Source organism: Lolium perenne, chromosome 1, assembly GCF_019359855.2.
Source record: "Lolium perenne isolate Kyuss_39 chromosome 1, Kyuss_2.0, whole genome shotgun sequence".
Lineage (NCBI taxonomy): Eukaryota > Viridiplantae > Streptophyta > Magnoliopsida > Poales > Poaceae > Lolium > Lolium perenne.
Window position 1 is genome coordinate 137,248,406 of NC_067244.2, and position 11,573 is coordinate 137,259,978.

An 11,573-nucleotide genomic window follows, 5' to 3' on the forward strand; every position below is an offset into this window, starting at 1 on the left:
AAATAATGTGCAAGCTGCCGCCATCAATGGGAATTGGCCTTTCGATCTTGTTCGCCATCCAATGCTCCTACGCGGACCGACGATGCACGTCGAGTGGCTTCAGTGGCGGAGGAGGGAGGGGGTGGAGTTGCAGAGGAGGTGAGAGTGTTTTTTTGTGTGGTGAGGGAAGTGGAGTACGAAGTTAACGCGAAACGTCCCATCTCCCGCACTTCCCAACGCTTGTAGAGGAGGGGGCACGTTGTGCTCGCCAGCGCTTGCACGCGGAACAATGCCCATTTGAAGTGTGTCTGACGGGCTAATATTTAAGCTGCTTGAAAACTCGTGTGGTGCAGAAAAACAGCGTGACACGTCAAGCAAACGGACTAAATTTTTTCTCAAGAAACCATTTCGCGAGAAACCGGCCCCTAGAAATGCTCTTGCACCGAAGCACATGGCCGCGCAGGCGCAGCGCACTCCATCTAATCCGGGGCCCCTGTTTCCACGTTCCCGCCCGTGCCGTGCCGCATCATCCCGAGCCCCACCAAATCATACGCCCGCCGCGGCGCCGCACCCGGCCGCGTCGCCGGCAAACCGTGACCATGGTTGCTTCCCGGCTTTACCGCGATCTAGCTGTCAATCCTCCACCGACGAAGAAGAAAATCGATCCTCCGTCTCACCGTGCACCGGGCCCCACCCATCAATGCAGGAACAGCCAATAGATTAGCTCAGATTTGATTCCAAACCTCAAAGATCACCCATCTCTCTCGCCATTTGCCATCTTTAGTTCCAGCCCCCACCTCCCGATCCATTAAATCCCGCGGCGCCCTCCTGCTCGCCCCATTCCTCCCACCACCGCCCAGATCCAGGCCATGCCGCCGCCACCGCCGCCGCCGGAGCCGTTCCGGGTCTTCGTCGGGTACGACCCGCGGGAGCACGAGGCGTACGAGGTGTGCCGCCGCAGCCTGCTCCGCCACGCCACCGTGCCGCTCGACGTGCGCCCCATCCGCCAGCCGGACCTGCGCGCCGCGGGGCTCTACCGCCGCGCCAGGGGCCCCACGGAGAGCACCGAGTTCTCCTTCACGCGCTTCCTCACGCCCTACCTCGCGGGCTACCGCGGCTGGGCGCTCTTCGTCGACTGCGACTTCCTCTACCTCGCCGACGTCGCCGACCTCCTCGCCGCCGCCGCCATCCCCCCCTCCCCCTCCGACTCCGACCTCGCCGTCGTCTGCGTCAAGCACGAGTACCAGCCCGCCGAGGCCACCAAGATGGACGGCGCCATCCAGACCGCCTACCCGCGCAAGAACTGGTCCTCCATGGTGCTCTACAACTGCGCCCACCCCAAGAACGTCGCCGCGCTCACCCCCGACGCCGTCAGCACCCAGACCGGCGCCTTCCTCCACCGATTCTCCTGGCTTGAGGACCACGAGATCGGGGAGGTGCCTTTCGTCTGGAACTTCCTCGTCGGGCACAACAGGGTTGACCCCGACGATCCGGACACGCAGCCCAAGGCACTGCACTACACCTGCGGCGGGCCGTGGTTCGAGAGGTACAGAAACTGCGAGTTCGCAGACCTATGGATCAAGGAGGCCGAGGAACTCAGGGCCGAGAAGGAGAAGCTCAAGGCCATACAGGACCACCACGACAACGACGAGGAGATCAACAAGGGGAATTCGAATTGATTCATGATATGGTCGACGACTTCCCCGATATTGCATTGCATTGGTTCTTTTTGTGAGCGCCCGCTGAAATTCTTTCCATTCAATCTGTCCCCACGCAGATATATGTAGCCACTAGCTTCTCTTACTACTGTTATCATGTTGATTTCTTCTTGGTTTAGGGTGGTAAACAAGGACTTGAGTAGATATAGCTTGAGTATATTGCCAGTATGCTCTTGTGTAGTTGCAACCAATCTATATCAAATCTCATCAAAGAATCCTCGATTTATCCTGTGGCCTCGCGTCAGTCACTTCTGCTGCTAATTTTTCTGATGACACCATACTGAAATACTGACCATTGGCTGGTGTAGTGATGTGAGCATACAGACTAAGAAATCTGGTTGCTATTCGGTGCCACATGAATGAATTGTGATCCTTGTTGTTTGGCCGCATTACTGAAACGATGAAGCACGAACTGGTCCCAGTTTCAGTTTCAGTTTCATTGCCTTGCAGTTGCAGGCAGCATTGCGTTGGTTCTGTGTGCATTCAACTGCTCTGTTTACCATATTTGGTTCAGGAGATGAAGTTCCACACCACTTTCACCAGAATGGCTGGTTTCCTGTGTTCCGTGAGACTGACTCTGTGGGAGGCTGGGAATGTTCCTGTATAGAAAACTCTGCAGAGACAGCTTCCTTGTGCTTTGCTTAAAGTAAACAAGTTCAGATGTTGTTTAAGGAACAAATTCAGATGACAGATACAAAGGTCGACCTGGTGCATGTACTCTCAAATCACGTGCGAACAGCTACGAGTCTGTTCATTATGCCACGCCTGTGATAGTTCTCTTTTGGACCAGCCAGTGATCTCTGTGCTGGGACTAGAAGCTACTAGGAAGCAAAGTATCCTGTTCTTCTTCTTAAGCCAGCAACCACTAGCTCTATATTTTGCCCTCCACTGTGACTTTGCTGAAACAAACCGATTTTCACTTTGCCATCACGTTTCAGTTACACGATGTAATCGACTACTCTGAGTCATTCAGATGGAACAAATTCGAGTGCAACGCCACAACACTGGGTACCATATATACCAACCCCAGGTTGATGTATTGTCCAACAAGGTTCTCTAGAAGTAAAGTGTCAGATAAGCTGACTTGAGATCAGATTTTTTTGCAATATTTACATCACTGTGTAACCAGGCCCTCCTCCACCTTCTGGAACAGTCCACTCAATGTTCTGTTTAGGATCTTTGATGTCACAAGCCTGCAGGTACCATCAACAATTTAGGTACAAGTAAGACTCAAATGTGTACTCCCAACAATTTTTAAATTGGTTATCCAAGATCATAACATCGACCGTGTCATTGTGTACTAGTCCAAGCAACCGTCAGTACCGAAATCTAACTGAGGCACATAATGCATGACACAACTTCATCAATGGGCACCCAAAGCAGCTGGTGCACCGAATACACAAGAATGCATAATCCCTGAACCATCGAATGAAGAGAGTTACCTTGCAATGAAGACAATTTTGAGCATTTATGTGAAGCTTTGGGTCACCGTTCTCGTCGGAGACATATCTGCGTGGGAACAAGAATGGTCAGTAGCAATCAACAACTTCTACAAAGCAGTTTTTAATGTATATTGGCTACTCCGTGCGAAAAAAGGATAATACAAGCTGGCAAGATCATATACATACTCGTAAACTCGAGCTGGACAATAACGTGACTCTGGTCCAGCATATTGGGGAAGATTTACACTTTCAGGTATTGAGGGATCCTTCAAGCGAAGATGAGGAGGCTGGTTGTGCTCATGGTTTGTGTTGCTCCTGTACAGAAGAAAGGATTAGTGATATAAGTACAGATCAAGAAGCTACTCTGCATTCCCCAGGTTCAAGATAAAGAAATGAGAACGCATAGCCGTGCACCCACAAATTCTGATCAGTGCATCTGCACTATTTATGGTCCTTCAAATTTACACTATCAGCTCTAAAATTTCTTGATACAGTATGGCGTTTGTTGTACGACTAGGTTCTGAACTGATACATATCAAAAGCACCACTGTGGTATTAAATGAGATATTAAAATAATGTGAAAGAAGCCCACTGTTCTTGCTGCAGGGCTTGTACCTGTATAAAGAAGATGGAACATCAAAGGACACCTGGCCATCTGGTTTTGGATACTGAATTGGTGAGTGGAGATTAGCCATCTGTTCACAAGTGTTTAGTCAAACTCTCTAGTAACTTAGCAACATTGCGATTTAAAGAATATTGAGCAGCGGTAGCACTTCACACTCACATCTGTTGCTTCATGGTCAGGTTTTCCGTGCTTCAATGTAAAAGGTAACTTCCCATTGAATATGTAGCTAAAACATTGAGAAGATAATATATGTGAGTAAACTGGGTAGAACATTGGATAACATCAACTTACCAATCTGAAACTCACTGTTCCACTGCTGACAAGGCCATGCCAGGAATAAATCCGTACTCAAATGCCTAGGTGCAAAGAAAAAGAAAGCATAACCTATTATCCTCTGGGATTTCTGCAAGACAAAATTTCACAAACTAGAAAGTAATGATTGTTTTTCGAAATCACAATAAAATAACCACATACCGGTCTATAATTCCGAGATCTATAGAGTTCTTCCCATATCCATGACTTCTTGAGATTCTCCCAGTACAGATCCATGGAAGTTCCTTCAACAAGAGTCTTGAAAGTTGCTTCCGCCGCAAGCATACCTTGTGTACACATCTCTTCTTTAGTACAAGGCTTTTATCGATAAAGCTGATATGAATTGAACCGTAAATCCTAGTCAAGATCCAAGCAAACAAACATGTAGAAGAGATACCTGATTTCATTGCGGTATGTGAACCTTTGATTTTGGGAACATTTAGGAACCCTGCAGAGCATCCAATAATTGCACCACCGGGGAAAACTGGATTCGGTATCGACTGAAATTTTGTAGACACTTCATCAGTACCTTTTAATGATTGAGCAGCAACTACAAAGCAAACATAGAGCAGGGTATTCAACTGAATAACGGAAGTGAACTACGATTCACAGCTAACAGGCAAACACAATAAAGGTTATTCAACTGAATAACAAAGTGAAATGCTCCACTCAGTGTCGAAATATAGCATAACAAACGAGCAAGACCAGAACCACGTTTCAGCTTAATACTGGAGCGAAACGACACACAAGCTAGCACCAGGTGAAACTACACTGACGTCTATGTACAGTGTAATGTAATACCAAAATGCTCAATGTAGATAACACACAGAGCTTACATATGCATTTATTTTTCACCAACCATATCACCTTACCTGGAAACCACCTTCATTCAAAGTACGAGCACCATACTGAAGAACTGTTCCACCTTCTAGAAGTGCTCTGATAGCAGGGTGCTGCTTGAATTTCTAAAATATTGGAGATAAGAGTTTGCTTTGACTGTTAAGTATTCAAATCAGCTGCATACTACTTGCCACAAGACTACGATCATAGAGAAATTTACACACCTGAAATTCATCGTAGGGGCTCAGGAAAGGATTTCGATAATTCAAGGCAACAACCAGACCAATTGCTAACTGAAATAAGAGCATACCTATTAGTATTAGATATAGTTAATTCAAACTAATGATGAACATCTCAGGAACTTATAAGCCATAGGAATAGGATTCACATCCATTTACTCTGCAGACCAAGGGCCGATACATGATGAATTAGTGGCTTCTCCTTTTTAACCCAGACTGAACATTTCTTATGTTTTTCCTTCTTTCTGGTGTTTTAGGATCTAGCGTTTTGGTTTCTGTTTTAGGTCGGCAACGCACCAGTGGTTGTGTAGCTTCCAGATCATTCTTCTTCTAATACAAGTAACAATGTTTTGGCATTTGTTCCACAAAGAAACTCCAATTAAATATTTTTAATCATAAAACAGGCCACTACAAACAGCACAGGTGGAGGAACTTTCCTATTGCTGACTAGGAACTTATGCTGTGCAGCAGTATGCAACCCACAATCTGAACTTGTATATTACTCCCTCCGTTCCAAATTAATCGACTCAACTTTGTCTAGATACGCATGTATCTAGATGCGTTTGTTGATACATTCGTATTTAACAAATTAACTTGGAACGGAGGGAGTATATATTTTCTCAGATACCAATCTTCGCAAGCAAAACATATAATATGTGATAAGGACAATCTGCAGATCTAGAAAGTACCTGTCTATCATCAAGGTGATACAGAAACGATCCTCCGTATGTCTTCATGTCCAAAGGCCACCCTACAGTATGAACTACAGAGCCTGGCCTATGCTTTCCTTCTTCTATCTCCCAGACCTAAATGCAAAATATTCAGTTTGTTCCAAGAGCATTATTAAACCATCAATAAGTAGTTAGCGAAAAGGAGGTGCATTTTTTCAAGAGAACCTAGTAAATACAGTCTAGTAACAATATAAAGGTGAATTAATGAAACATAAAAAACAATAATAATTCTGGAAAATTATTACTCCCTCCAGTTCAAAATAATTGCCCCAAAAAAGATGTATCTAGACATGTAGATACATCTTTTTCGGGCAAATATTTTGAACCGGAGGGAGTATGAAAAATGATGTGCTTATGTATGACAAATAAATAGTAAGAATTTCCCTAATCTATATATAGTGCCTATTTAAGTAATTAGAGGCATTGATAATCTATGCAATCCACATTGCCTCTATAATGTGGTAGCTGATATGCAAAAACAATATATTCAAATAAAGGACCTTGCTCTGTTATGTTTTATCAGAACTGAGAATACGGTACTTGGAAATGGCATTAATGAATTTCAATATACCTCTTTAATTCCGAGAGCATATGTCTGGTGTTGCCCTTGCCCAGTTTCTCTGAGCTTGTGATTTGTTATTATTTTCTGGAAAGCACAAGAGATATGAGGATAACGTAATAGAATTTAGCATCAATTGCATAATACATATAAAAACAAATAATCCTTCATACACTAAATTAACCAAACTCGAATATGCTGACCTCTGATAATGAACCTCGGCAACCCTCGGCCAGAAGAGTTATTCGCCCTGCATTCTAAGTAGTTGACCATGAGAATAGATACGTGAGTGGCACAAGAAGAGTGGAAAAGGAGGTACATCAACTTTTGAGTAAGAACAAATCGAAAAAAAATCATTACGATCTATCTCTCAAACAATTCGAAGGGAAAATATGCAACAGATGATAGCATATACTTCTGTGTGAACATCCATGTGATTAGCTATAAGGAGGTTACTCGCCTCTTAGTTCCACACCCGGTTGAAAAGTTTCCCGTTTGGTACCATCTTTAGCAATACCAACATCATTGGTTGCAACGCCGTTAACCATTTGATTTTGATCATAAAGGATCTGTCAGAACAGAATTGAGGAAAATATTAGTCCTTCCACGAAAGAGTTCTTTAAGTAAAAATGGATGGTACCTCACTTGCAGCAAAACCTGGATACACTTCGACACCTAATTCTTCAGCCTTTAGGGACATCCATCGCACCAGTTGGCTCAAGCTGGATGAAAATGAGTATGTTGTCACAAGTGAGTCACTGGAATAAGAGGAATATACGAACTTGCGAGAATCAAGCTGAGGTGAATAAGAAAACACCAGCACCTTATCACATAGTTCCCTCTGTTATCGAAAGGAGATGGAAGTGTCCATGCCTTGTTCTTTGTTAACATCCAGAACGTGTCAGATGAGACAGGGACTCTGATCGGGGCCTGTCGAACATATCATAGGCAGATGAAAATGAGTTCCTGGCTACTTAGTGCATACCAGTCTGAGTTATCTACAGAGTATTCCTAGATGACCATGACTGAAGGAACCCAAAATAGGAACACAGATGGCATGTGGTACGATCTGGCAAGTCCAATTCCGGCGAAGGGTCTAGAAATTAGAGTTCTCTTATGATATCATTGCAACTACAGTATTACAAAGCACGATAGGTCTAGAAATCATAACAACACCCTCATACACAATAAACTTTGTAATTTGTAATGGCATACGTGAGTAAATGGACAAGAAGCAAGCACGATTGGTCTAGAAATCAGAGTTCAGGGTAGAGAAGGGCATACATCCTGTTGCCTCCAGTTGGGGATGAGCTCATCCAAGGCTCGGGGCTCGAACACATTCCCCGACAGCACATGAGCACCTGCAGAGCAAAGGCCCAAATTACACGAGAAGCGACACCCTCGCGAGCTACATAGCACTCTGACAAGACAGCCAGCAGTGAGAATTGAATTTAGCGTGCGAGGCGAAGCAGGAGCGGCGCACCGACTTCGGCTCCCTTCTCGAGGACGCAGACGGAGAGGTCGGTGTCGGCGGTGCGGCAGAGCTGCTTGAGCCGGATGGCGGCGGCCAGCCCCGCGGGGCCTGCGCCCACGATCACGACGTCGTAGCTCATCGCCTCCCGTCCAGCAGAGAACCACCTCGCCGTCGCCGCGCCCCAGCTCGGCATCGGCGCGCGGTGGCGGCGAGCCGGGGCCCTGGCGATCCCCGCAGCTGCCGCCGCGGCCGCGCGGAGGACCCGATGCATTAGATATAGGGCGAAGGTTCCTTCCCGATCGGTGGAGCTTGCGTCTCGCTTCGGATTTTGAAGTGCGGCTGACTGCGCGAAGCAGCGAGAGAGAGAGGGGAGGTGGAGGAAGAGACGGAAGTGCAGAGTGTCAGTTTGCTCCGGCACTTGGCTGGATCAGATCGTTGAGGTGGACGACGACGAATACGAAATGCTCTTCTCCTTGGTCCTGGGCCTGATTTCATGGGCCTTGTCCATACCTCCCTACGGCTGCCTACATTGGCTGGTTGTTGTGGTTGAGTCGCGGAAATCCGGGAGTGCCTATGCTCCGCCTTTAGCGGGAGCGATGGTACGCTCCGCCGGAACAGATTCTTCCTGGGCCGCTCCAAATGCGGCCCAACAAAAGGTACTGCCTCTTTCTCTTTTTTCTCCTTTCAGTTTATATTTAAAAATATTTCAATTCAAAAAATATTTAAATCTAAAAATAATTGGATTACAAAATGTTCAGATTTACCAAATACCTGGATCTAAAAAAAATTAAATCTCAGAATTCTAAATTAAAAAATGTTCAAATTAAAAAATTGTTTAGATTAAAAAATGTTAAAATCTAAAAAAGTTCAAAATTAAAAAAGTTCAAATTAAAAATGTTCCTATTAAAAATGTTCGAATATGAAAAAGTTTGAATTTGAAAAAATTTCGAAGTAAAAAAAGTTCAAAATTAAAAAATGTTCAGATTAAAAAATGTTCGAATCTGAAAATTTTCGAATTTAGAGAAAGTTCAAAAATCGAAAAAGTTCAAATTTTGTAAAGTACATATAAACCGACCGAAAAAGCAAAGAAAAATCGTTGAGAAACCAACACACAAACAACCACTTGACAGCCAAAAACTGAGAAAATCGCAGGAAAAAATCGTCACTGGCAGAAACTCGGTAGTAATGGGCCGGCCCAAAAACATCGCTTCATGAGCGGAGCCCCAGATATATCCCGCTATAAGCGGAGAATAGGATTCGCGCGGAAATCCTATTTCCCGATCATTAGCGGGGCGGATTAAGGCCGCCAATGTGGGAAAGCGAGCGGGCCGCGGCTCATCTAATGTGGCTCTGCGTTTTCTCGGGTTTTTCCACAGGTTTCTCTGGTCGGTCGGTTTTTGTCGGTTTATTTTTTTCGGGGTTTCCTTTTCTTTTCTATTTTTCTGATTTTCCTTTTCTGCTTTTTTTTCAATTTTGAGTAAATTTTAAATTTAAGCAAATTTTAAATTGGAGCAACTTTCAAGTTCGAGATAATTTCATATTTGAGCAGATTTTTTTAAAAAAGCAAATTTTAAATTTTTGTTCGGTTCTGAAATTTACTCAGATTTAAATTTCTCCCCGTTTTGAATTTTTTTCAAATATTTTGATTAATTTCAAAATTTTGTTCAAGTTCGTAGAAAAGGAAGCATACTTCCTAGATGTTAGTATTTGATCTCTGGTGTCTGCCATAGAGGAGAGGAGCTGATACCACTAGGATATGGTTCAGTTGGCGTGCGTTTGGTTGGTGACTTGAGAGGGATGGGATGCATGATCCAGATTTTTGGGGGATGGGATGGTCCATATTGGGTGATCCCATATTCTGTTTGGTTTGAAGATCTTAGTGGGATGGGATGAAGTGTGTTTATGTTATGATATTAATAACAGTTTATTAACAGCCGTCCAATTGCAATTAGCAAAAAACAGGAACATCATCTTCATGAGCCGCCTGTCGAGCTCGTGCCCCTCCATCCCAATGAGCCGCCGCCAGGCCGTGCCCAGCCGCGCCGCCGTGCTTCAGCCGCCGCCGCCGGCCGTGCTGCCACGCCGCCGGCCGTGTGAGCCGCGCCACCGGCCGTGCCCGATCGCCGTCGCCGGCCGTGCCCACCGCGCCGCCGGCCGTGCCCATCCGCCGCCGCCGTGCCCACCCGCCGCCGCTCGGCGTGAGCATGCGCCGCTCGGCCGTGCGCAGCCGCCGCCGCCGGCCGGGCTCATACATGGCCCAGTTGCCCCGCCCACGGTTGAATCGCCGCGCGCTCCCGGGCCGAGGACGCCGCGCGCTCCCGGGCCGAGGCCGCCGCGCGCGCCTAGAGCCGAGGCCGCTGCCACCGCCTGGGCCACCGTGCTCGAACACGGCCGATGTCGCCGCTAGTGCCAGTGGTCGGGCTGTCGCACCCACCCAGGCCGCCGCGCCCCCAGGGCCGAGGCCGCCATGCTCACCCAGGGCCGAGGTCGACGCGAGTGCGCCCAACGCCGCTCTTGCCGTCGGCGACGTCGCAAATGCTTTCTATATCCGCCGCAGGCAAGCCGGAGGTGGGCAAGACGCGGCGCGATTGGAGATGAGGGAGAGGGATTAGCCACGGTCCATGTTTTTAGGAAAAGGTGGATTGGGAGGTTCGGTCGATTTCGAGGGACGGGTTGATTCAGGATTTTTAGGGAATATTCCTTTCTGAGGATGGTCCCATCCACCTTAATTTGTAACCAAACGTACCAAGAAAGAGGACCATCCCATCCCATCCATGTTTTGGTCCAGAACCAAACGCACGCTTGTTGTGCAGACAAAAGAAAGCGGTCTAACATTTGTTTCGCGATCGAATGACTTAATGGGCGGTCCCATCCCGAGTCGCCTTTAGGCGATGGTACGGCCCGGCACGCTAACGAGCGTGGTATAGGGGTTCAAATCCTATTCATCGCTAATTAGCGATGGCGAATAACCATCGCACGCAGGCGAACATGGTGGGCTGCGGCCCATTAGCGAACGGAGTGCTAGAGTGTTTCCGGTTCTTCAATGGTTAAATCTGGTTCTATTTTTTGGTTATTCGGTTGTTCGCTCGGTTTTTTTATTTCTTTCAATTTCTGGTTCTTTGGTTTTCTTGTTCGATTTTCAAACATTTTTAAATATAAACATTTTTATATTCCGAGCAAATAATTTTTTGAACAAAAAAATTTTGAGCGAAATTTCTATTGAACAAAAAATATTTTGAGCAAAAGTTTAATTGAACAAAAATTATTTTGAGCAAAGAAAATTGTTTGAAATTATTTTTTGCTCAGATTTATAATTTGTTTAAATTTAAATTTTGCTCAGATTCGGAAAATTTGGAAAAAAGTCATTCCCTGTGAATTCGAACGTTATAGCCATTCGGCTACAACTCATATCTTTTACACGTTGAATAAAAGATAATACTTCTTTCGGTGAGCGAATAGTGGGCCAGTCCATGCGGGATTTGCTTTAGGCGATGCGTACAAACGCACGCTAGTGGGCGATGTATAGGCGCGCACAAGGTTCCGGTTGAGTCGGCTTTCATTCGTTTTAGGGCTCCCTGTTGGGCTGGACGAGCCTTGCGGGCTGAATACGTTGTCGAACGAGGCCCGTTTCTTGGTCTGGCTTAGCCCGTTCAG

The 11,573-nt window shown here is 46.1% G+C and overlaps 2 protein-coding genes across 3 annotated transcripts; one reads left to right on the plus strand and one right to left on the minus strand.

Annotated features, from left to right (window-relative positions):
• The first annotated feature begins 646 nt into the window (after positions 1-646).
• On the plus strand, positions 647-1,807 carry LOC127305745 (protein CDI-like). Its single transcript, XM_051336277.2, has one exon. The coding sequence runs from the start codon at positions 849-851 to the stop codon at positions 1,656-1,658; it is 810 nt and encodes a 269-aa protein (XP_051192237.1). The 5' UTR covers positions 647-848; the 3' UTR covers positions 1,659-1,807.
• Positions 1,808-2,588: 781 nt separating this feature from the next.
• LOC127305729 (electron transfer flavoprotein-ubiquinone oxidoreductase, mitochondrial) lies at positions 2,589-8,321 on the minus strand. 2 transcript variants are annotated; one of them, XM_051336259.2, is made up of 18 exons: positions 7,929-8,321; positions 7,730-7,806; positions 7,269-7,375; positions 7,086-7,167; positions 6,906-7,014; positions 6,649-6,695; positions 6,458-6,532; positions 5,845-5,961; positions 5,141-5,209; positions 4,949-5,041; positions 4,474-4,576; positions 4,239-4,363; positions 4,071-4,120; positions 3,924-3,990; positions 3,755-3,834; positions 3,326-3,454; positions 3,140-3,206; positions 2,589-2,890 (listed from the first exon to the last, which is right to left on the minus strand). In XM_051336259.2, the coding sequence occupies exons 1-18, from the start codon at positions 8,188-8,190 to the stop codon at positions 2,807-2,809; spliced, it is 1,743 nt and encodes a 580-aa protein (XP_051192219.1). In that variant the 5' UTR covers positions 8,191-8,321; the 3' UTR covers positions 2,589-2,806. The 2 variants fall into 2 exon arrangements, with proteins under 2 accessions (XP_051192219.1, XP_051192226.1); XM_051336266.2 differs by having other exon boundaries at positions 7,933-8,061.
• Positions 8,322-11,573: the final 3,252 nt, after the last annotated feature.

Excerpts from the sequence above, each read along its gene's own strand:
- LOC127305745 (XM_051336277.2), top strand. The coding sequence starts at position 849 with ATGCCGCCGCCACCGCCGCCGCCGGAGCCGTTCCGGGTCTTCGTCGGG.
- LOC127305729 (XM_051336259.2), bottom strand. The coding sequence starts at position 8,190 with ATGCATCGGGTCCTCCGCGCGGCCGCGGCGGCAGCTGCGGGGATCGCC. Across the intron at positions 7,376-7,729 it reads CCAACTGGAGGCAACAGGAT|GCCCCGATCAGAGTCCCTGT; the intron begins GTATGCCCTTCT and ends TATGTTCGACAG. Across the intron at positions 7,168-7,268 it reads AGAGGGAACTATGTGATAAG|CTTGAGCCAACTGGTGCGAT; the intron begins GTGCTGGTGTTT and ends ATTTTCATCCAG.